At 33.6% G+C, this 20,609-nt stretch overlaps 3 protein-coding genes across 7 annotated transcripts in view; 2 read left to right on the top strand and 1 right to left on the bottom strand.

The window, feature by feature from the left end:
* Window positions 1–19,361, bottom strand: part of LOC105140770 (DNA primase) — a 21,655-nt gene extending 2,294 nt beyond the window's left edge. The window contains exons 1-14 of one of the 3 annotated variants that reach the window (XM_011047738.1): window positions 11,694–11,887; window positions 11,454–11,557; window positions 10,801–10,970; window positions 10,582–10,728; window positions 10,423–10,474; window positions 9,929–10,103; window positions 9,626–9,708; window positions 9,225–9,437; window positions 8,743–8,859; window positions 8,397–8,532; window positions 7,819–7,926; window positions 7,502–7,567; window positions 7,152–7,408; window positions 6,014–6,607 (exon numbers count right to left, since the gene is read on the bottom strand). In XM_011047738.1, the coding sequence (XP_011046040.1) occupies window positions 6,524–6,607; window positions 7,152–7,408; window positions 7,502–7,567; window positions 7,819–7,926; window positions 8,397–8,532; window positions 8,743–8,859; window positions 9,225–9,437; window positions 9,626–9,708; window positions 9,929–10,103; window positions 10,423–10,474; window positions 10,582–10,728; window positions 10,801–10,970; window positions 11,454–11,557; window positions 11,694–11,778 (1,797 nt within the window). In that variant the 5' untranslated portion in view covers window positions 11,779–11,887 and the 3' untranslated portion in view covers window positions 6,014–6,523. Of the gene's footprint in view, window positions 1–3,345; window positions 3,359–6,013; window positions 6,608–7,151; window positions 7,409–7,501; window positions 7,568–7,818; window positions 7,927–8,396; window positions 8,533–8,742; window positions 8,860–9,224; window positions 9,438–9,625; window positions 9,709–9,928; window positions 10,104–10,422; window positions 10,475–10,581; window positions 10,729–10,800; window positions 10,971–11,453; window positions 11,558–11,693; window positions 11,888–17,578; window positions 17,583–18,987 lie in introns of those variants that run through there. The other 2 variants (XR_845234.1, XR_845235.1) reach the window with 2 other exon arrangements.
* On the top strand, window positions 1,087–3,887 carry LOC105140769 (E3 ubiquitin-protein ligase SINA-like 7). The gene is made up of 2 exons (XM_011047737.1): window positions 1,087–1,615; window positions 3,021–3,887. The coding sequence occupies exons 1-2, from the start codon at window positions 1,103–1,105 to the stop codon at window positions 3,720–3,722; spliced, it is 1,215 nt and encodes a 404-aa protein (XP_011046039.1). The 5' UTR covers window positions 1,087–1,102; the 3' UTR covers window positions 3,723–3,887.
* On the top strand, window positions 14,786–18,206 carry LOC105140771 (CBS domain protein with a domain protein (DUF21)). Of its 3 annotated transcripts, XM_011047742.1 has the most exons (14): window positions 14,786–14,804; window positions 15,352–15,426; window positions 15,526–15,602; window positions 15,686–15,769; window positions 15,861–15,974; window positions 16,054–16,140; window positions 16,244–16,383; window positions 16,468–16,555; window positions 16,633–16,706; window positions 16,805–16,950; window positions 17,027–17,289; window positions 17,521–17,567; window positions 17,669–17,900; window positions 17,988–18,206. In XM_011047742.1, exons 2-14 carry the CDS (start codon window positions 15,357–15,359, stop codon window positions 18,036–18,038), a joined length of 1,473 nt encoding a protein of 490 aa, XP_011046044.1. In that variant the 5' UTR covers window positions 14,786–14,804; window positions 15,352–15,356; the 3' UTR covers window positions 18,039–18,206. The 3 variants fall into 3 exon arrangements, with proteins under 3 accessions (XP_011046044.1, XP_011046043.1, XP_011046042.1); XM_011047741.1 differs by lacking the exon at window positions 14,786–14,804 and having other exon boundaries at window positions 15,081–15,426; window positions 17,033–17,289; XM_011047740.1 differs by lacking the exon at window positions 14,786–14,804 and having other exon boundaries at window positions 15,082–15,426.
* Window positions 19,362–20,609: the final 1,248 nt, after the last annotated feature.

The raw sequence follows: 20,609 nt of genomic DNA, 5'->3' as shown, positions 1-20,609 counted from the left end.
GACATAACCAAACACTGGAAAGTGTTTTCCAGTTCATTTTCTATAACACTACCAAACATCGGAAAATACTTTACTTTTCAGGAATTCATTTTTTCTGGAATTCACTTTCCCGGAATTCACTTTCTCCATAATTCACTTTTAAAAAAAAAACAACTTTCCTACAAACAAACAGACCTTAATAACATCGAAAAATACTTTACTTTTCAGGAATTCATTTTCTCCAGAATTCACTTTCCTGAAATTTACTTTCTTCATAATTTACTTTTCAAAAGAAAGCAACTTTCCTACAAACAAACAGGCTTTAATGTCCATTGCCAAGCACACTAAGCAGCTCCTAAACTACTATAAGAAACACAATACTATCCAGTTATTCTCCTCGTGAAATTATATTTCACTAATTACAGTAACAATTCATTGAAAACCTCAATAACTGATCCCATCACTTAACAAGAAGACCAAAACACTTAAATATCACATCTTTATATTTAAAGCAAGAAAAAATAAACCTTTTGAATTGAATTTATTTTTTTTATAAAAAATTAACTTGGTCATGAATTTCACTTTCTTTTTTTCTTTTTTTAATTACATGGAGAGTACTTGGATCCCATTAAAGTAAATAATTTATCAATCACAACCAATTACATCATGAATTATTTTAGCTCTAAAAACTAAAAATAATGCTTAAATTGAGATTAAAAAAATAAATAGATGAAGAGTATATGTTATTATGATAGTAATTATTTTTTTAAGTATTTTTCATTTAAAAAATATATTGAAATAATATTTTTTATTTTTAAAATTTATTTTTAATATTAGACATTAAAACAATTTAAAAAATTAAAAATTTAAAAAATTTAAAAAAAAATTAACGAAAAATTAAAACGAAAAAACACAAACATATAAACAAACATTGGAGGGAGAAAACTTCGCTTGGAGATTCTTGTGGGCAGCTTACAATTGGGAAAAAGGCAAAGCCTCAGAGGCGATTTTTAATTATTTACAGCTTGGGTTTGTTTGTAGTTCTGTAAAAAAATTAAGGACAAATCAGTCCTTTCATAATGAACAGGTTGTTGTTTACTGATAATAAGGTTGAAGTAATGGAATGCAAATAAAAATCAATTCTTTGCAGACAGAGATGGCAAAATTCTCACTTGAAGATGGAGAAGGGTCAAGCTTTCCAAGGCCAAAAAGACAAAGACCCTCTTCTCCTTCTTCTCGTCCTCCTGATTTTACCATGGAAGAAATTGTTCGCGAGGATGAAGAATCTGAAGAAGATGAGGAAGAGGACGATGTGGACACAAGTGATGGAAGTGAAGAAGAAGAAGATGAGGAGGAGGAGGAGGAGCAGGTGGAAGAAATAGTTAGACCACAGCCACAACCACCACCACCACCACCGCAACAACAAGACCCATCCCCACCGCGGCCGCAAGAAAATAATCAGATAACAACTGTGGGACTACGGCCACCACAGCACAGATTGTTTGAGGCTTCAGTCTTTCTAGGACATACTCTTGTGGGGCCAAGCAGAAATGGGGCTATTTATGCAACTTTATCAGACCCAGAAGTTCTTGATTGTCCCATCTGCTGTGAATCCTTGACCATTCCTGTTTTTCAGGTATTTGTTTTTTCCAGCTGAATGCCATTTCTTCCGTTTTAATGACGTGTTTATTTATATATTTGTGTTGAATATGGTAATGGGTTATTGGAATTTTGGGCTGAGATTCCATCTTGATGCTTGTATTTGGTATTTTTTGGGTAAAATTCTGTTCAATTACTTTGAATTTCTTTGATTTTGTATCTGGTTTTAGGTTGTTTGTTTGTTCTTGGGATTATTTTGTGTGTGAGAAAGGTTTGTTGAAATTGAATTTTTCTTTTCTAATTATGCAGTTGTTTTGTGTAAAGATCAGAGCTATGTTGTTACCATTTGACATCTCTAGGTAGATAATAAGACAGACATAGGATGTTTATGAAGAGGAAGTTATTTTCAGGTCTTGTAAAAAATTCCAGTATGTGTGGTGAAGTGGCTATGAAAGTAGCAGTAATTTTCTTAAAGGTGGCTAGTTAATGTAATGGATTTAAGTGTCACTTGTTTGATTGGAATGAAGTTCATACTGCCTTGCATGTTGGAGGTCCAGAAATTTAACAATTTAATCAGGTACTTCTTGGAAAATGGTTGACGCACTTTGCACAAGAGTATTTTGGAGGAGAGTTGTAGGATCGAAGCATGTTGATGGAGATGGTTGGTGATAAAAGGCAGTGAATGTTTTATGTGAAGCAAGTTTGTTGAAAGGTATTAGAGCAGGCTGGGATGATTTTACAGAAGGATTTCTGGTATGGTGATAGTAGTTCCAGGGGATGCATTTTTTTTGCTGTTATGTTACAGTGGAAAAATGCTATGGTTTGTTGTATGTGATGGTCCTGTAGGTTCACTGGAGCCCAAGTTTGCATATTTCATTCTACATGCGAAATATCTTCAGAGCTAACTTTCCAGATTTAGAGTGAAGAGAGATTTAAATGGGTGGTTGAAGATCCATTGCCTCGGTGTTCTTCTAGGATTATGAAGTTTGAACTTTTAGGAATAACATAATCATTCTGCTCTGCCAAAAAATGCTTTCAGGTTATGTTTATAGGGAAAGTTTTTAATGTCATGGGGATCAGAGAGGTTTTCATCATAGTTCAATTCAAAACAGTTTTGATCTTCCAGTTATAAGCAACTTGTGTGATTTAAAATTTCATAATTGCTCTTTAAGCATTCTTAAAAAAAAAAAAAAAAAAAAAAGTGTACACATGGACCTCTTGAGAAAACAAAACGTTGAAAAGTTGATCAACAGAAATAACATTCCTTTCCTCTGTGGTGATCTTTATCAGTAGTTGATCTAAAAATTAGTGCTATTTCACTTGCATTAATTCAATCCGTTAGTTCTTTATGTGAGCTATTATATGATACATATGATATTTTTGCCATGTGAGTAACATTTGTATTGATTTTTTCGTTTCTGGGTTCTTGCTGGGAAATTTAGTGTGAGAATGGACATACAGCTTGCTCTTCATGCTGCAGAAAACTTCAACACAAGTGTCCTTCTTGCGCTATGCCTATTGGCTATAACCGCTGTCGTGCCATTGAGAAAGTTCTTGAATCACTGAAAGTATCATGCTCCAATAGGAGTTATGGGTGCAGAGAAAGCATTTGTTACAGTAAGAAATACGAACATGATAAGAGTTGCGCCCATGCTCCATGTACATGCCCCCTGCCAGCTTGCAACTACCAGGGCTCATCTAAGCATTTGTACCTGCATTGTAGGAGTAAACATTTATGTGACTTGACATCTTTCCAATTTAATACCAGCTTCCCTCTTTTCTTTATGGTTGATCACAAATTCCTTGTTCTTCAAGAAGAGAAAGAAGGTGTTTTATTCATTCTGACTAATAGATCAGAGTGTCTTGGAAATGTGATCACTGTTAGTTGTATGGGGCCTTCTTCATCAAAGCAAGGATACTTTTATGAACTCACAGCAAAAGCGGTGGGAAGCAATGTCAGATTCCAATCTTCCACTAGAAATATCCAAACCAGAGTTGATCACCCTCCATCACTGGGGTTCCTTCTAGTCCCAAATGATTTCCTTGGTACCCATGGGGGGATCACCTTGGATGTCTGCATATGGCGTCTTGACTCATATCCTTCTGTAAGCTCTGCACTGGGCAGCTCTATGCAATGTAAGTGAATAAAAAAGAACCAAATTGCAACTTGTGAGTGGCCCTTTCGAAATTGTAAAAGCAGATGTGACTAGCCTGCTTCGTAGTTTCTTTATCCTCGTTTAATTTCTGATTGAATCTTTTTATTATGATGATATTACTACAATGATATTCATTTTCTACCCATTGGTTTATTGGTCTCCTCTTAAATGACATGTTCTTATTCATGATATTATCACCAAATAAATGATGCATCTTGAAATGTATCTGTCAGAAGTGTGTTTTTACCTATTGGTTTATTAGTCTCCTCTTCTTCTTTTTTTTGGTGCAAGTGGTTTGGTCTATTTTTGTCCCAAGTGGTTCAAAAAATAAAATAAAATGATAAAGCTTTTGTTGCGTAAATTATATGAAGAAAAAAGCGATGAACAGAAACTTCTTGCTAGTAAATGTTTTTTCAGCATTTATGGTTTTGTTTCAAGAGGGAAATATGTATCAGAGGGGCATCATAATTCTGGGAAAATTGCTCTGGTAAGGTTGCAAGAAGTTTCAACATGTACAAGCACCGCTTATTTTATAAACATAAAACATGCAATGGACTTGGTGACTGCTTACGAAGCACTGAAACTCTTGTCATCCAGTTTTCAATGGAATTGGGCAGATGAAACAACCATGAGCAAATACTTAGAATGTACAAGGAACTTGTAGTTTCCACCCCACTAGGTCGTGGATGCTATGTTGATGTCCTCGCTTTGATCAATCCATTTGATCCACAGAAGCGCTTTCCTAGGATTGAAGGTTGCAGCATCAAGCATTCCTGGTTTTCTCTGTTGGGAGTAGTTCACGAGATTGGGTGATTGCTTCATGCTGAGAAATTGATTCAGGAGGTGAAGTGGGCAGCTGGTCTGACATGACACTTTCTTTTTTTTAACTGAGTAATTGTATTAAAAGGAAGAAAATGTACAGGGTACGATGGGTATATCTCTATGAAATACAAATGTTTGTTATCCTAGTTTATTGACAAAAAATATCAAGGTAAAGAAGCAAAAACTAAAAAAGAAAAATGAAAAAGAGAGGTAAAGAAGCAAAAACTAAAAAAGAAAAATAAAAAAGAAAGACAAAAGCAGATTATAAAAACAAACAACAAATGATTATAAAAATTCCTTAACTGGTAGACTAGTTGGTTATATATGAAATTATACTAATAGAATATTGAAATCAGCAAAAGAAATTGTATCTTATGACCCTGGAAGACATCAGGTGAATCTGAAAATACCTGGGGTATGAAAGCTTTACCAAATGGACCAGATCAAATCAGAAATATTCTCGTAAACATCTCGATGAGATTGGTAAATCTAATAACAAACTCAGTTATTTTTCTCATGGTAAATAAAGTAAATCTAAGTTGAGATGACTAACTAAGTAAAGAAATGTGTAAATTTTTTTTTTTCCTAGTACATGTATGCCCATAAAGTAGCTGAAATCATATCAAAAAAGTCAATCATAAAGTAAATCTAAGTTGAGATGACTAACCAAGTAAAGAAATGTGTAAATTTTTTATTTTTTTTCTAGTATATGTATGCCCATGAAGTAGCTGAAATCATATCAAAAAATTCAATTCATAAAGATCATGCTTATAATAGCATTTTAAATTGTAGCAGAAAAGGTATTGAAAAAATAAATGTTGATGTGTTTTGACTTGTAACCCACAAAGAACATATGTTCAAAAAATATTACCTGAAAAGCATATAGTTTGTCCACAATTTTAAGATAACCCATAAGGCTCATAATCTTGAAATAACTCATAAATACAAGTTATAAGATAAAAGAATATCTTGGGATGAAACCTGAGAACTAGAAAAGATGATACATAAAATTTATAGGTTTAAAATTTTTAAGAATCTCCATGATTAATAATCTTTTCAAACACGGTATCCGGTAATGCATTTCTAAGATTAAAAATAATTGAATCCCAAATAGGTTGGAGCAAATAGGCTGGAGCTTTGAACTAACCGATAAAAAAACTCAAATATCCCCCTCAATAATATTTAAAACCTAAGCATTCTACAATAACTTAATAGAAATGAACATCCTAAAAAATACTACATCACATAACCGATACCTATCTAGTAACCAATCATCTAACCAAAGAAATAGCAGCCCCATCATTACTCACCTAGTAGCCAATAATCTAACTACGGAAAGGTAATAGTCTCATTACCAATTCTGGATACAAACTTTTCTCGCACAACACAGACATGCATGAACAACAGTTTGAGGTGGTGGCTCTACTACGGTTCTTCCAGTTGATTTTCATTAGCTGATAAAGAGATGGTACATTAATACTATTGGAGATCAAGTAACTTCCATTACTGCCTAAGCGTGATACAAGGGATAATTACAATTACTGCAATCATAAACGTATACAGTACAAAGCAAATCGTAATAAGCTGATTATAGTTATATTTACACGATATCAATTGAAAAATAACCACTTAGAGCTGTTAGAGATCTGATTTCTAATAGGGGATACTACAGCAACTTCCAACACAACGTGGACATTATCAGATATATATAGAGACTTGCAAAAGCATGAATGACTATCTATGTACAGCAATGTTAAGATGAATGATGCATAAACTGGGCATGGTTTGCTTGGACCTTGAACAGCAAGGCGACCCATCCGATTCATTAGTGCTACTTCTTCATAATAAGATGCTACACAACTAGCTCAGGGCGCAGTTGGCAGTGCTTTCCCTGTTGGACATTAGTCACACCAGTCATCTGTTTAAGCTGGAGGGGCGTTTATCAACCATCTGTCAACACCCATTTATTAACTGAAGTAAATAAGTTCAGATTGGGATGCAGTTTCTTCCACAGCCGTCCACCAGTTATCATCTTCCTCGTCATTATTATCCTGGTTCCAGAATATAAAAAAATAATCAGGTTCAATAAATATCATGTTTTTAATAACTGCATACATTCAAATTTGCAGAACTTGGACTGCTGAAATAAACTTGAAACTTCAATTCTGGTAGCTATATTTGTTACTAAGCAGGCGAGACATTTCCAGTTTGGATGTTATCGCTATTGATGAGTAAAATGTGTAATTTTGCCATTCACCAAGTTACTATCAGAGACAATGGAGCACTTCGTCAATTTTGAGATAAGTTCTCTGCAACATGCCTGCCACAGAGAACCTACTTCCCTGGAGGCATATCCCTGATCCCCAACATAATTCTGGTTCCATCTGGACATGATACAATAATCAACGGAACAGGAAAGTAATGCTTTGGGCATTTGACTAAGAAAATCAGAATCTGCTTCAACAAAGTAACCAATGAGAGAAAAAGCCGAAGGGAGCAGAGGATGGGAGGGAATGATGATATAACAACTCTTGACATGGGAAATGCTATGAGATAAGATTAAGCAGGACTCTTGAAATGTGACTAGAGCAGTACACTAACCGATGTCTTCTGCTTATTTTCAATATCATCTGCAACTTTTATGGCTTCAAGCCACCAAGAATCTTTAGAACAGCTATCTGGGTCATGTTTGTTATCACAAAGCAGAAAATCTTCACATTCATTGCTAACGTGTTGAAGTTTCAGATTATCATTTGCTGATCCTATTTGATCCACCATTTGCACTGAATCATAAGAATATGGAGGATCAGGGATCACATTCCAAGGGATGGGACGTAAAGGGGATCGGTAACCTGTACCATCGATAATAACAGTTCAAAAAGTGATTACCCATGCATAAAAAGGGTACAACAATCATCAAAACTACAGAAAAAGCTGTACTGCACCTTGGCAATCTGGATCATGGCATTTCTGATAATAATCCGCCCTTCTCAAGTCAACAACATACATAACTGAATAAAAAAGGCATTGAAGCATATAAGCCTCTTTCTTTTATTTAAAGGAAGCAGTTGAAATTCCAAAACAATGGCAACCAAGTCTTTGAAGCAGCAGAAAAAGTTTGATGAACTTCAAAATATCTTAGTAATTTTTCCATTTGCAGTCGCATAACTTAAGAGTTTATACAGGGTATAGATTTCATGCATTGAGCACAAATATATTTTACTTGCAGCTAGAAGAAAAATAAAATAATATGAAGAATTACCATGATTGCTTTTATGCTCTCTACCAATTCGTTCACAATATCTATTTCTGGACATGCTGTAGACCATCAGTCCATACTCCGAGAACCAATACCAGCTTCGTATTTTTCCTAAACAGCAGAAAATTGTCAATAAGGAAACAAAGAAAATAAAAGGAAAAGCAGTCGATACCTAAAACATTTTACAGGAGAATTATGAAGCAAAAATAGGGAAAAGAATGACAAATTAATTTATGCTAAAGCTGAAGGTTATGTGATGAATCCCAGTGTTAGAAAAAATAAAATAAAATTGAAGGGCTGCTGGAATGAGCCCGAGTCCCAACTTCCCATAAATTTCTTTAGATTAACCTGAAGTTACTTAGAGTTGTAAAGGAAAATTCAGCAGGAGATGAAATCAAGAAGAAACTACAGAAGGATATCTACCATAAAAAAGGAAAAATCAAATAAAGCAGTTTTAACAGGTCCTGCTGTTTCAAGTGATGAAATTATTAGAAAACAGGTGACTTTTCATATTTTTTACCCTTAGTATCCGAAATGGGAAATCAATGGCTGCAGAAAATAAATGTTGAAAATGGCACCACCTGATATATTTCCGATTGAGGCAATAGATTCTATGAATTTGTCCAAGGCTGGGAATGGTGAGTTTCCAGTATCGCTTGGCACACCATTCAATGGAAATTCTTTTGGGGTGCAGTGTCTTCTGTAATCATAGTTGACCTACATTAGAAAAAATTATTGATAAAAAAAATCAGTACATTAGAAGCATGCTGCTTCTGAGAGAACCAACAATAACTAAACTTCAATCTTAAGAGAAGCAGTGGAAACAACTGGAGTACATGACAGTTAAAGCACTTTGAGGGTATTGCAAAACATAAAAAAATGAAGGAGGCTGCTCATCATTAGAACTAACACAGGGTTCAAACTTACCTCCGTATCAAATTGCAGGGTCTTCATACATTCCATGTCCATTTTGCAGACAAGAAGTTTATTGCAATCAACATCCATGCTGCAGATCAAGGATGACATGAACATGTCTTCTTCACACTGTTGGTCAACAAACCAGCATATTATTGTACGCTGAATGTCTGGGGAATTTGGATCATCACAAAATCATTAATTAACTTGTTTCTAATAAAAGAAAAATTGCTGGTCAGCATTCTCTTGAAGGGGCAAAAATCCATCAGAGTTGATTGAAGACTTCTAGGTGATCAATATGGCACTTATGTGCATTATTACAACATGATTCAGATAACTGATAAACAGAGGCAATAACAATTGTAAAATATAGAATTTACCACCCCCTTTGTATGGTAGTCAAGTTACCAACAAAACCTAAGGACAATGTGCCAAGCATAGTTTCCAGGGCTTCTGAAGAATTCCTGTATTAACTTTCAAGGCAAATGGCATACCATGTCCTTACACTTGAAGCGCCCAGTAGGCAGCAGGACAGAGTTCTTCCCTGCTTTTGATGAAAGAGCTAAGCGAAAGCAGCGGTTTCTAGAATATACAGCAGCATCTATAAAAAGTTGGCTTGGAGATCCAGCAGAGGATGAATCTTTTCTTATAAACAAATTTTCAAATCTTTCATCTCTCCCTCTTGCACTAAGAATCCGAGAGCATATCTGATAATATGTGAACACAGCGATAACAATTGGTATTTCTATAAGAAAATATGAAAAATTAAACTCCAATACCTAAAGTAAATTTCCTGCATTAGTCAACCTAGTATGAAATATATATAATATAGAACAACACATTCTCAGCTTCATTTTCTGTAAGCAGAAATAAGTGCTCATTCCATAAGGTTTACCTCTGAAACAAATGCACCTGCATGTGTGTTGTCTTTAAAAGCAGTCTTCGGGATGCGGATGATCAAATGACGAGAGAACTTTTCTGCATGAGTAAAATTATAAGTGATAATAACTTTTCTTGTTGAACCAATGAAAGCAAAGCATGACAAATGGATGAGAAATTCATATACCGAGTGAAACTTAATTATGCAAGACAAATTTCACAAAGTGGTTTACTAAGTATTCTTTAGCATAAAAATATGCTTTGACATTATGTAATATAGGATAGGGTATGAATATCGTGCATCCCTGGAACACCATACCTGCAGTAGAAGAGTCAAGCTCTACTATCCAATCCTGGTTCCCTTGAATAGAATACTTTTCAAATAATGCTTCTAGGGTGACTGATATCAAGAGATCGACCATTTCGTCTCCATTTCTTTCTGCATTGTCTCTCCTACTGAATTCCAGATCAAAATAAAGGTGGCATGGTAAACCCTGAAACAGCAATAGCATAGAACTGGCATAAATTACAATAATGGCACACAAATGACCATCATTTGTGCACTATTGACATTACTACTAGAACATCCTTGCAGGTTTGCTGCAACCAAATTACATCAATGTAATTGCCTTGAAATGAAACAGTAAATAGAAAACAACGTGAAATTGTAGGCACAATTTATAGAAGTTTATCAATGTAAAGCCAACCACGATCTTTCAACAATCACTGTTTACATTTTATGATGAATGGATTCCTGTGCAATCATCCTTGTGTCTTCTTTTATGCAATGGAAAACAAGGGGAAGTTTCTTACCTCCTGAATCACTTCATAATGGTGGCGAAATCTAGCATCCATGTTTTTGTACCTGAAATTAAAAACGATGGGGAAAAAACCAGACACCTATCAGAGAAAGTACCTGAAGTATTTTTTATTCTAAACATCATTGCATAAAGGAAAGACAAGAGAGAGAACCTTCTCCAAAACTCTCTGTATGTTGAAACAAGAAACCTTCGTTGTCCATTATGGTGATCTTGATAGCTAAAAATGCATACATCTGCATGCTCTTTTGCAAAATTCATCGCTTCATTCTGCCTAGGAAACGTTGCCCATACCTCCTTACTAACAAAACAAGCAACACAATCACTTCACACCATAAAGAAAAAGAAACAAAGTAAAAAAATGAACTACAACCTCAAATGTGATTTTTGTTGTTCTGCGAGATCAATGCGAATTTCACGCAAAAGTCTCAACAAGCTAATGGGTCTTTTTGGTGGCACTCCATGTGGAGACCCATAAAACACAACTGGAGAGATCTGCTTTCCTTGACTAACATTCTTTCTTTCAACTGCATTTGATGCCATCTAGATCGATAAAACACCAAGTTAATAACTTCATCAATTTTTACATTACAAAGAAAATCATAACATAAATTTCCAATAAGAAATAAACCTATCACTAAAAGAATAAGAATTAAAATACCAATAATAATCCAAAGTAAATAACTTTACCAATCTCTGCATTACAATCAGCATCAAAACATAATTTTTTTATTTTGTTTTATTTTATTTAAATGCAAGATCTAGCACAAAAGTAAAACAATAATAATACAAAGTCATTAACTTTATTAATCTCTACATTACAACGAACATCGAAACAAGAATTTCTGACCACAATAAGCAAAACCCATCACTATAAAACTAGGAAGAAAAACCAATAACAATACAAAGTCAATAACTTTGTCAATCTCTTACAATGAACATCAAAACATGAGTTTCCAATCAAAAAAAGAAAAACCCATCTCTGAAAAAGTAGAAAAAACAAAAAGCAATTAAAAAATTATGTACTTTCTTCTTTGGTTGCTCAGCTGAACCAGGAGATGCTTCATTTATTGAAATCCCTTGATTCTTGATTTTTCCTTTACTTCTCTTTCTCTCTCTCACAGCAGATTCTGCAACATCATTATAACTGTAAATCTTCTTTTCAAAATCTTAAAAAAAATCAAATTGAAAAATTAAACTCGAATAAAATTGAAAAATTTAACTAAAAAAATTGGGTTTTTTTTTCTTTTTTCCTTTGGAACTTACGAGGAGGAGAAATGCCGCATTTGAAACATTCGAATAATCTATCTACGTCTTCCATTGTTGTTGTCATGCTTGATTTCGATCCCATTTTTTCTCATACTGTTTTTTTTTTTCCCTGTTCAGCGGAAGCAGAAGCGGGAAATCTTGTCACTGAATTTGCAAATCAGTCCACACCATTTCTTTTCTACTATATTACAAAACATCTCCCTAGCGTTTAAAGGATGTCCAAATTGATCCCTCCATTGAGTATTTTGATATTTATCTTTTTTTTAGTAGAGAAATTATAAGAAAGTTTAATAAATGTTTTTGTTACCTTTTTTTTACAAATAAATTTTAAAATAATTTAATGATATTATCTAAGAGTGTTGGGTATTATTAGTTGTATTATATATTATTATTTAGTTCAATTTAATAATATTGGGTCTAGCCTACAATGAGATTTAAAGCTATTGGATTCAATCTTTAGTTAAATTCAAATATTTTTTTTTTTAAATTTTTTATTTTTTATTTATTTTTTATATTATATAAAAATTAAATAATGATAATTTTTTTAATTTAAGATTAAATTGGGTTAAATTACTACTATCAGAACCTAATATAATTGAATTCTTTGCCCAGCAGACCGAATAGCATTTGGTTTTGTTTCCAATAGAAATACATATAATTCTTAGTTTATTTAATTATATATATACATAAATGTTTTAATTTGTTATATTTTTAAATTATCAAAATACATTGAAAAAAAATTATATTTAAAAAAATATTTAATATATTCTTTATATTTTTTATAAACTTTTTATATTTTAAAAAAATTATTATTAACCCGTTGTGATGGGCCGGCCAAGGTACTATTATATTAGTTGTGTGAACTTTGATTGTTGAAAAAACTTCTAGCCATTTACTTTATTGGTATTATTAAATAAAACTATAAAACTATTCAAGTTGTGTAATTAACATAGTTTTTATTCCTTATGCCTCAAGCATCGCCTTCTGTCATTATTGTTTTGATATTAATTCTTGCAAGCAACTGCCTTTTATTATACCTTAGCGGACTGAAGATGAATGAGGAATTTTAACGAAATTAATTATAAACGATATCTTTTTTATTTCGTAATTCGGAATTTTTTTAAGTGAAAATAATATTCATTTCATTAAATATAATTAAAAAAATATATTTTTAAAACTTTTTAAAAAACTTTATTAAAATAAACCTTGACCATTCCCCAAGCGACTCTTAATTTAAGCCCGCTGTGATTTATACTCATCTTTAACTTTTTAATATGAACACCCATCACTTCGTGGACAGATTGTGAAGAACTTTGTAATAGCGATCATCTTCTACGAAGGTAATTCAAATATTAAAATATTTTATTTTTAGTACATGCACAATACACCCATAAATCCTGAAGTTGAACCCCAACGAAATGCATGTCTATCAGGAAAATTCCTGAGTATGGAATGCTTTTATGATATTTGACAGGTTCTGCCGTCTAAACCCTAGTCCTCCTTGACTAGATGGAAATTTGAGCTCATAGATAATCATTCTTCATCATGCTTAAGCTATGCTTCAATGACATGAATGACATTTTCACCAATGAAATAGGGTGAGGGAAGATTTCACACTACACAGTATACTAAAAATTAACGTCACAGACACATTCAGAGTGGCTGTCGTTGTGAAGAGCAAGAAGGATGTGAAAAGCACTGTCAGTCCTGCAGTTTGCAAGCAAAACAAGTTGATTTGCTTAATAAATATATTAATAAAGCAACTAGAAACAGGTATTTAGGTATTAGTAAGAATCCCTACCTAACATTAGCTAAAGTACATGCCAGTATTCCAGTTAAAGCATATATATATATACTAGCAACTGGTAATATTAATTCAATGATAAAAACTAGGCTGATCTCATTCATCGATCCACACCTGTTTTTTTAAATCATATTTATCCTCAGCTACCTTCTAAATTAAGAGCATTGTTTATCTTTATGTGTTATCTTGCTTTAGTCGGTTTGGCATTATATATCCCTCTCGTAATTATGTTTCTAACGCAAGTATTATTTACATGGAATAAGTTTGGTACTTGTCTTGCACTACATGCAGAAGCTACTCCCTTTGCCTTGAAGGAGATGCATGTCAATACCACTGACCTCAATTCACTACTCCATTTAATTGATGTTTTTTGAACGTTTTTAAATGATTTTGATGTAGGGATGTGAATATATTTCTCTCTTTTTTTTTAAAAAAAAAAAAGAAGATTTCAATGGAAATATTAAACACACATTTCATTCACCATTAAGATTTATAGTTTTTAAAAATATTATTTGTTTATTGTCTATGAAAATAATAAGAATGAAAAAGCCCTATTTTGTTTGTTTTTTTCTACCAAATACTATCTAGAAAATCATTGGATTCTTAAACCATTAACGTATGTTTTAACGATTTATTTTTTACATTTATCATTATATCTTTTTTATGGTAATCAAAAGAATATTATTGATGAAAAGTAGTCATTTAGAGGATAACTAGGAAAGAACAAACCCCAGGGAGTTCAAATTAAAACAGTAACTCAGGAGAAGTAAAGTAAAAATTCACAGGAATGAACAATCTAACTAAGAACATTACATCAACGACCATGAATCTTTTTGGATCATTTGCAAATTCAGTCTACGCTTCTTAGCAAATCATTAGAAAAGGGCATGAAAAAAGATAATTTTTCATAAATGAACTAGTTTAGATGTGGAATACCAAAATCAAATGAGGGTGTTATGACTGGGCAGATTTTGTTCCCATAAGTTGAGTAATGAATTAGTTATTTTTAATCAGAGCCACTGTTTGCCACTTCATGGGCGGCCAAAAATATGAAAATACAGTAAGGAAAGGCCAATAAGAAGTAAGAGTCGTGTGTTTGTATAATCAATTGTCTAGTTCTGCTTTTTGTTCAGCACTGAAAGCAAAATATCATCGAATCTAAGTGGGATTTCGTCAATCACTACTAGGAAACTTCCTAGCAAAATAAAATTATGTTTAATTAATATCACGATGATAAAGGAACAAGAATTTCAAGAACACAACGCTACGAAAGAAGAATACAAGCAGATATTATCTTGGAACTAGTAAGTTTCAGAATTTTTTTTTCCAACAAGAAAAGAATGCACGAGTCCAATGTGCTAGCTTGTGTGTGTGTGTGTGTGTATTGATGAATAACTATATCTTCAATTGCTATCAAAATATACATACACTAATGGAGACTCCATCTTTCTCAAGATTTAAAATATTTTTGTTGGATCAAGTTAACTGCTTTTTGGATCAGCAGGTCATAATGTAAGACTGTAAGGTAATGCATGGCAGATTATTAATAAGTTAATATTTGGCAGTTGGTATCTTGCCCTTTCCAAGCTTCATGACACGAAAGTCGGTGTCTTGTTTTGCCCTACCCGATCCCTTTTCAGAACCAACTCTTTCTTCATCTGAATAGATAGTCTCTTTCCTTTTTTGTATATAACAACCGTGTTGTCTACATCTTTTCCGATCATCACTTGATATCATACAGAAAAATGGCAGCAAATGATGTGCCATGTTGTGAGCCCATGTTTTGGACATATCTAATCATATGCATGGCTCTAGTGTCTTTTGCTGGCCTAATGTCTGGTCTTACAATAGGACTTATGTCTCTTACTGTTGTTGATCTTGAGGTTCTGATCAGGGCTGGTCAGCCACAAGAACGAAAGAATGCAGGTTCATATCAATATTTTCTCACCATGCTGTATTTTCTTTCACTAGTTAAACATGTAGCTGAGAGTTTTTTAATTACATGTTATTTATTGATCATGGCAGAGAAGATTCTGCCTATTGTGAAGAATCGGCATTTACTGCTATGTACTCTCCTCATAGGAAATGCTTTGGCTATGGAGGTATATGTATTGCCTTGAAATATAACAAATCTTGCAAGAACTCAGTTAGACGTGATTAATTCTGATTTATGCATTGAATTAAGGCCCTGCCTATCTTCCTTGACGCGCTTCTTCCTGCTTGGGGTGCTATACTAATATCAGTAACCCTCATACTTACCTTTGGTGAGGTAAAATCATACGTTTTTCGGTTATCATGAGGAACTTGCATACATGGATCAACCATAGTTTCCTAGAATAACTAGTCATGTTGTTCTGCAGATTATCCCTCAAGCAGTTTGTTCTAGGTATGGCCTGAGCATTGGTGCGAAACTGTCTATCGTCGTTAGGTTTATTGTTATGGTCCTCTTTCCTCTAGCTTATCCTATCAGTAAGGTAAGAGCTAGGTGTTTCTCAGCTTTTTTTTTTGTAGATCATGTTATTAAAGATTTCTGATCAAAATTCCTTGTGACAGCTCCTGGATTGGATCCTTGGAGAAAAGCATTCTGCCCTTCTGCGACGCGCAGAGTTGAAGACTTTGGTGGACATGCATGGAGATGAGGTCAGTGTATCTAAAAGAATCAAACTTCACAAGCAAAAAGAAAAAAAAAACTATGGTGGTGACATTTCAGGGGCTGAAAGTGATCGAAATCTTGAACTGTTAGGCAGGGAAAGGTGGAGAACTGACGCATGATGAAACAACTATCATTACTGGAGCCTTGGATCTCACTCAGAAAACTGCAAAAGATGCTATGACACCCATATCAGAAACGTTTTCATTGGATATTAATTGTAAACTTGACGAGTATGCACGCACGCCTTGCATCGCTGTAAAATTTACTTCTGATATTTACATCTTATCCGATCCATGATTCATTTTTCTCCTTAGGAAAACAATGGGGTTGATAATAAGGAAAGGCCATAGCCGTGTACCGATTTACACAGGGAATCCAACAAATATTATCGGTCTGATCTTGGTAAGAAGATGGAAGCTGCAATTTCTATTTTGGGTTTAAAGGAACATGCTAAACAGTTGGCTAAAACATGTGCACAGGTGAAAAATTTAATCAGGTGCCGACCTGAAGATGAAACACCGATAAGAGATCTAACTATCAGGAGGATTCCGAGGTATATAGTTTCCTGGCTGTACTTTGGCAGCTTTTATATATGTTTTGTATGCCACAATCTGTACAAAAATTAACTCTGTCCCTCAAAATCCGTGGCAGGGTTCCTGATCATTTGCCTCTTTATGATATAATGAATCAATTTCAGAAAGGTCATAGCCATATGGCTATTGTTGTTAAGAGTAAGAATGATGCTTACGAGACTGCACATAAAGCAAACTCCAAGCCTACCATGTTGGGGAAAAGGGGTAGAATTACATGGCCTCTCACATATTTTCTATGAACTTGAAGCAAAAACCTGTCTTTCTAAGTTTATGGTTGTAGTTTCAGGAAGCTACCAACTTGGTCAGAAAGATCAATTCATCATTCCTGTGAACTCACCATCCGTGTATTCCAGTGGCACTGACATTGAGAGTCCGAAACCGATCGATTTCAGGAATCTAAGAGACAATTTGCACCCAAAATTGCAGAATCAAGAACACCGACATGGAAATATTTCACATGAAGAATTGGAATTTCTTTCAGCTTCAGATGAGGAAGTCATTGGTGTTATAACCTTGGAAGATGTTATGGAGGAACTGATTCAGGTGATGAATAAATTATATTTTTCTTAGAATTTACTCTGATTCGCATCAGGACACTCAGATATGAATACAACATTCAGAAATTTCAAATCAGTGTAAAATTCTAATAACTTTCAGAAAATAATCAGTTTGACCGCAGAACTTTGGTGGATAACAGTAAAGTTTTAGCTGCATATGTTACAGTTTCTGGTTAACATCTTGAGTATCTCTACATTTACATGTATAATTTTGCAGGAAGAAATATTGGATGAAACTGATGAGTATGTAGATGTTCATAACAAGTAATGTCTACTTTCCTTTCTGCATATGCATTCACTCAACTTAAACTTTATCAGCTACTCTTAAAAATCACTAACCACTCTGCCTTTTTGTTCTTGAAAAGGATTACAATCAATATGATTCCTCCGCGAAGATCACCCGGAGCGGGAACGGCGTCACCGGTTTCTCCCTATCACCAAAGTCCAGTATCTTCTATACTGCTCTCACCAATACCACCATATGCCTACTCACCATCTATTAGGCCAACACTTGATGCTTCCCCGCCAGCAAAATCTGTTCCAAATTCTCCAGCTCATCTTACAGGCTCTCCTCACAATTCACCATCCTCCAATAAGGTATGCTCAAATGTATGTAGTAATTGTTTTTGCATCTGAATATTGCTTGCTTCTTTCCTGCTGCTGACAACAGCATTCTATCGGCAGGTTTCTAGAAAATCATACGAGAAGCTGAGAAGGCCTGATGATGGCATATAGTGTCTGTTCCATATGGGCTGTTGGAGCTGGGATTTATTTATGAAAATGGGCACGAAATAGGCCTCTCTGTGATGGGATTATTTTGTGCTTCTCTATCATTTCTTTGATTTTTCAATTGGCTCAAAGTGGAAGGACTGGTTTATATTTTACAGCACGCTCTCCTACTCCCATCCATTTTCTTAATAGACTAGGCCTAGGCCATTGAAATGATGCCACAAGCAATATCAATGAAATTCTAGGTCCTGCACAAAATCAAATCTGGCCTGGGCGTTAGGCCTACAATGACTTTGTCCAAGAGACATTTAGCCACATGCATCGAAGACTTCTTGAAAATAGAGAGAAAAATGGTTTCAAAAAAATTGTTCAAGACACACTGTCCTGTTTTTTGAGGTCCAAGGTGGTGTTTGGGGGAGGCGTATCAATACAAGATTTAAAAACAAAAAAAAAATTAAAAAAAATTAAGATTTTTGTATTGCTACGATGTTTTTACGTGAAAAATAAATTTATAAAAAAAATTAATATATTTAAAAGCACATGTTGACCATGGAAACTACAGCAAATACCAAAGATTTTGCCAGCACGCCACCTTCCATACAAGAAAGTAGAGTAAAGAAGACTACTACCAACAAGAACAACACTAACAATAATGATTATGAAGAAATCCCAGAAGAGGTGTCATCATAGTAAGAAAAAATATATATATATAAAAATAAAGTTTTTAAGCTATATAAAAAGGGAAAAAAAACATAATAATTTATTTTGTAGAAAGCTCATTCATCGTAAACACACAAGTATGAACAAATTTCAAAAGCATTGGTTTATAGTATCATTTTCAGTGATTCATACGAAAACTTATAACAAATATCCATTGATCAAAACGATTTTCCTCCATACTTGTAGCATAATAAGAAGTGCTCATTTGAGGATTATAGGACCTGTAAAATTTAACAAGCTCTTCTTCCTTCTTCCTGGGCTCTTTTGAAGGTCCTATACCAGCAGCTAGCGAAGACGCATTTACTACTTCTTCCACCAACTCTTCTTGCTTCATTGGCTCTTCTTTTTCCAGTTCTTCTTCCTTCTTAACATCAGCAATTAAACAGCATGATGTCTCTGATGCCCTGATTACTTTTGTTTAATTTGTGATCTGACCTCCAAACTCAGCTTGAGCTTGAGATAATTTCATCTTTGAGACAAGTAGTGGTTATCACACTATAAACAAATCATCATCATCATATAAGCTATATGAGAATAACGAGCAAGTGCTCCCAACAAATAGTGGATGGTTTTTTATCTTCTTGTCGAAGAAATTAAGAACTTGCTCCATGTTTGTATTAATTGGTACTGTTAATATGATGTCCTAGGTGAGTTTCCTAGTTTATATGAACACATGCAAGCCTCAGCACGCCAATCTACAATATTGCGCACACGAACACGTAAATCCAAAACTAGCTTAGTTGTCGGAACAAGGCAGCCGAAAATTGCAGTACACCACAGCATATTCAATCATTTCTTAACACCTACATATGGGATTTTTTAAAAAAAAATAGTAAATTAAATGTGAAAATTTTATAGAATAATACCGTATTAAAAAATAATGATAAAATAATATATTTTAATGATATCTTATTTTAAAAGAGTAATATAATTAAATTTTATTTTTTTATCTTAACAGTGTCTGGTTAGATATAATTATATTAACTGATGAACCATTTTACACAAAACATAATTTTGTAAAGTTTTTTTTTTTAAATATATTTTATGAACTAATATATATATTTTTTATCAAAATTATAAATTAAAAATAAACTCTAATTAAAAAAATTTAAAATTATTATTCATACTAATAATTCTGGACAATCAAATATAAGATATTATATTATATTTAAATTTTTATAAAATACAACATAATAAAACTAGTCTACTTCATTAAAACATTTTACTTTCATATTAATTCACATAATTGTTTTTAATTTTGTATGATGATTGCACAATTTATCGCCACACGTGACACCACATCAAAACATGAACCTGTGTGATCATGACATGGACACGTGTATACAAAATTTATTGTTGATGGAGATATTAGTTTGGTCAGAAGTCGCCACATTTTTGTCGTTTAGACTCACGATGGCTTTTACTAGAAGCATTCTACTTAATTAATATTTTAATTAATTGAAGGACTGCTTTGCAAATGACGTGTCGAGTGATGACGTGTAAAATCATTTTTTCCAATTTTGATTACCATCCAGTGAAGGTGGTATGTAAAACTAGCTGGAAATTAAAAATCCTATGATTTTTTAATAGCCAAACTCTGCAAGAGGTAACCTCGGAGGTGTCCGTACTTTGGCAAATCTCTATCATATGACGATCCTCTATGACTTCATCTTGTCACATACGAGAGGTGAAGTTAGTTTAGCCGACACCATCCAAGCTTAAAAGTAGATGTTGAGTTCACCTCTAAGAAAACAGTAATCTTCTTGAAATTATATATTGATGTGTGTTTAATTTAATTTAATTTAATTTAAAGTTACATATTGATGTGCTTTTTAAAGTTGGTTTTTTAATGAGATA

This window comes from Populus euphratica, unplaced genomic scaffold (genome assembly GCF_000495115.2).
Source record: "Populus euphratica unplaced genomic scaffold, PopEup_1.0 scaffold109.1, whole genome shotgun sequence".
Taxonomy (NCBI): Eukaryota; Viridiplantae; Streptophyta; class Magnoliopsida; order Malpighiales; family Salicaceae; genus Populus; species Populus euphratica.
This window is presented reverse-complemented; position numbering and strand designations above follow the sequence as displayed.

Bases quoted from the DNA above. Each gene is read 5' to 3' on its own strand.
- LOC105140769 (XM_011047737.1), top strand. From the start codon at position 1,103: ATGCAAATAAAAATCAATTCTTTGCAGACAGAGATGGCAAAATTCTCA. The intron at 1,616-3,020 runs GTATTTGTTTTT...TGGGAAATTTAG, and splicing joins TGACCATTCCTGTTTTTCAG to TGTGAGAATGGACATACAGC.
- LOC105140771 (XM_011047740.1), top strand. From the start codon at position 15,246: ATGGCAGCAAATGATGTGCCATGTTGTGAGCCCATGTTTTGGACATAT. The intron at 15,975-16,053 runs GTAAGAGCTAGG...TCCTTGTGACAG, and splicing joins TAGCTTATCCTATCAGTAAG to CTCCTGGATTGGATCCTTGG. The intron at 16,384-16,467 runs GTATGCACGCAC...TTTTCTCCTTAG, and splicing joins ATTAATTGTAAACTTGACGA to GAAAACAATGGGGTTGATAA.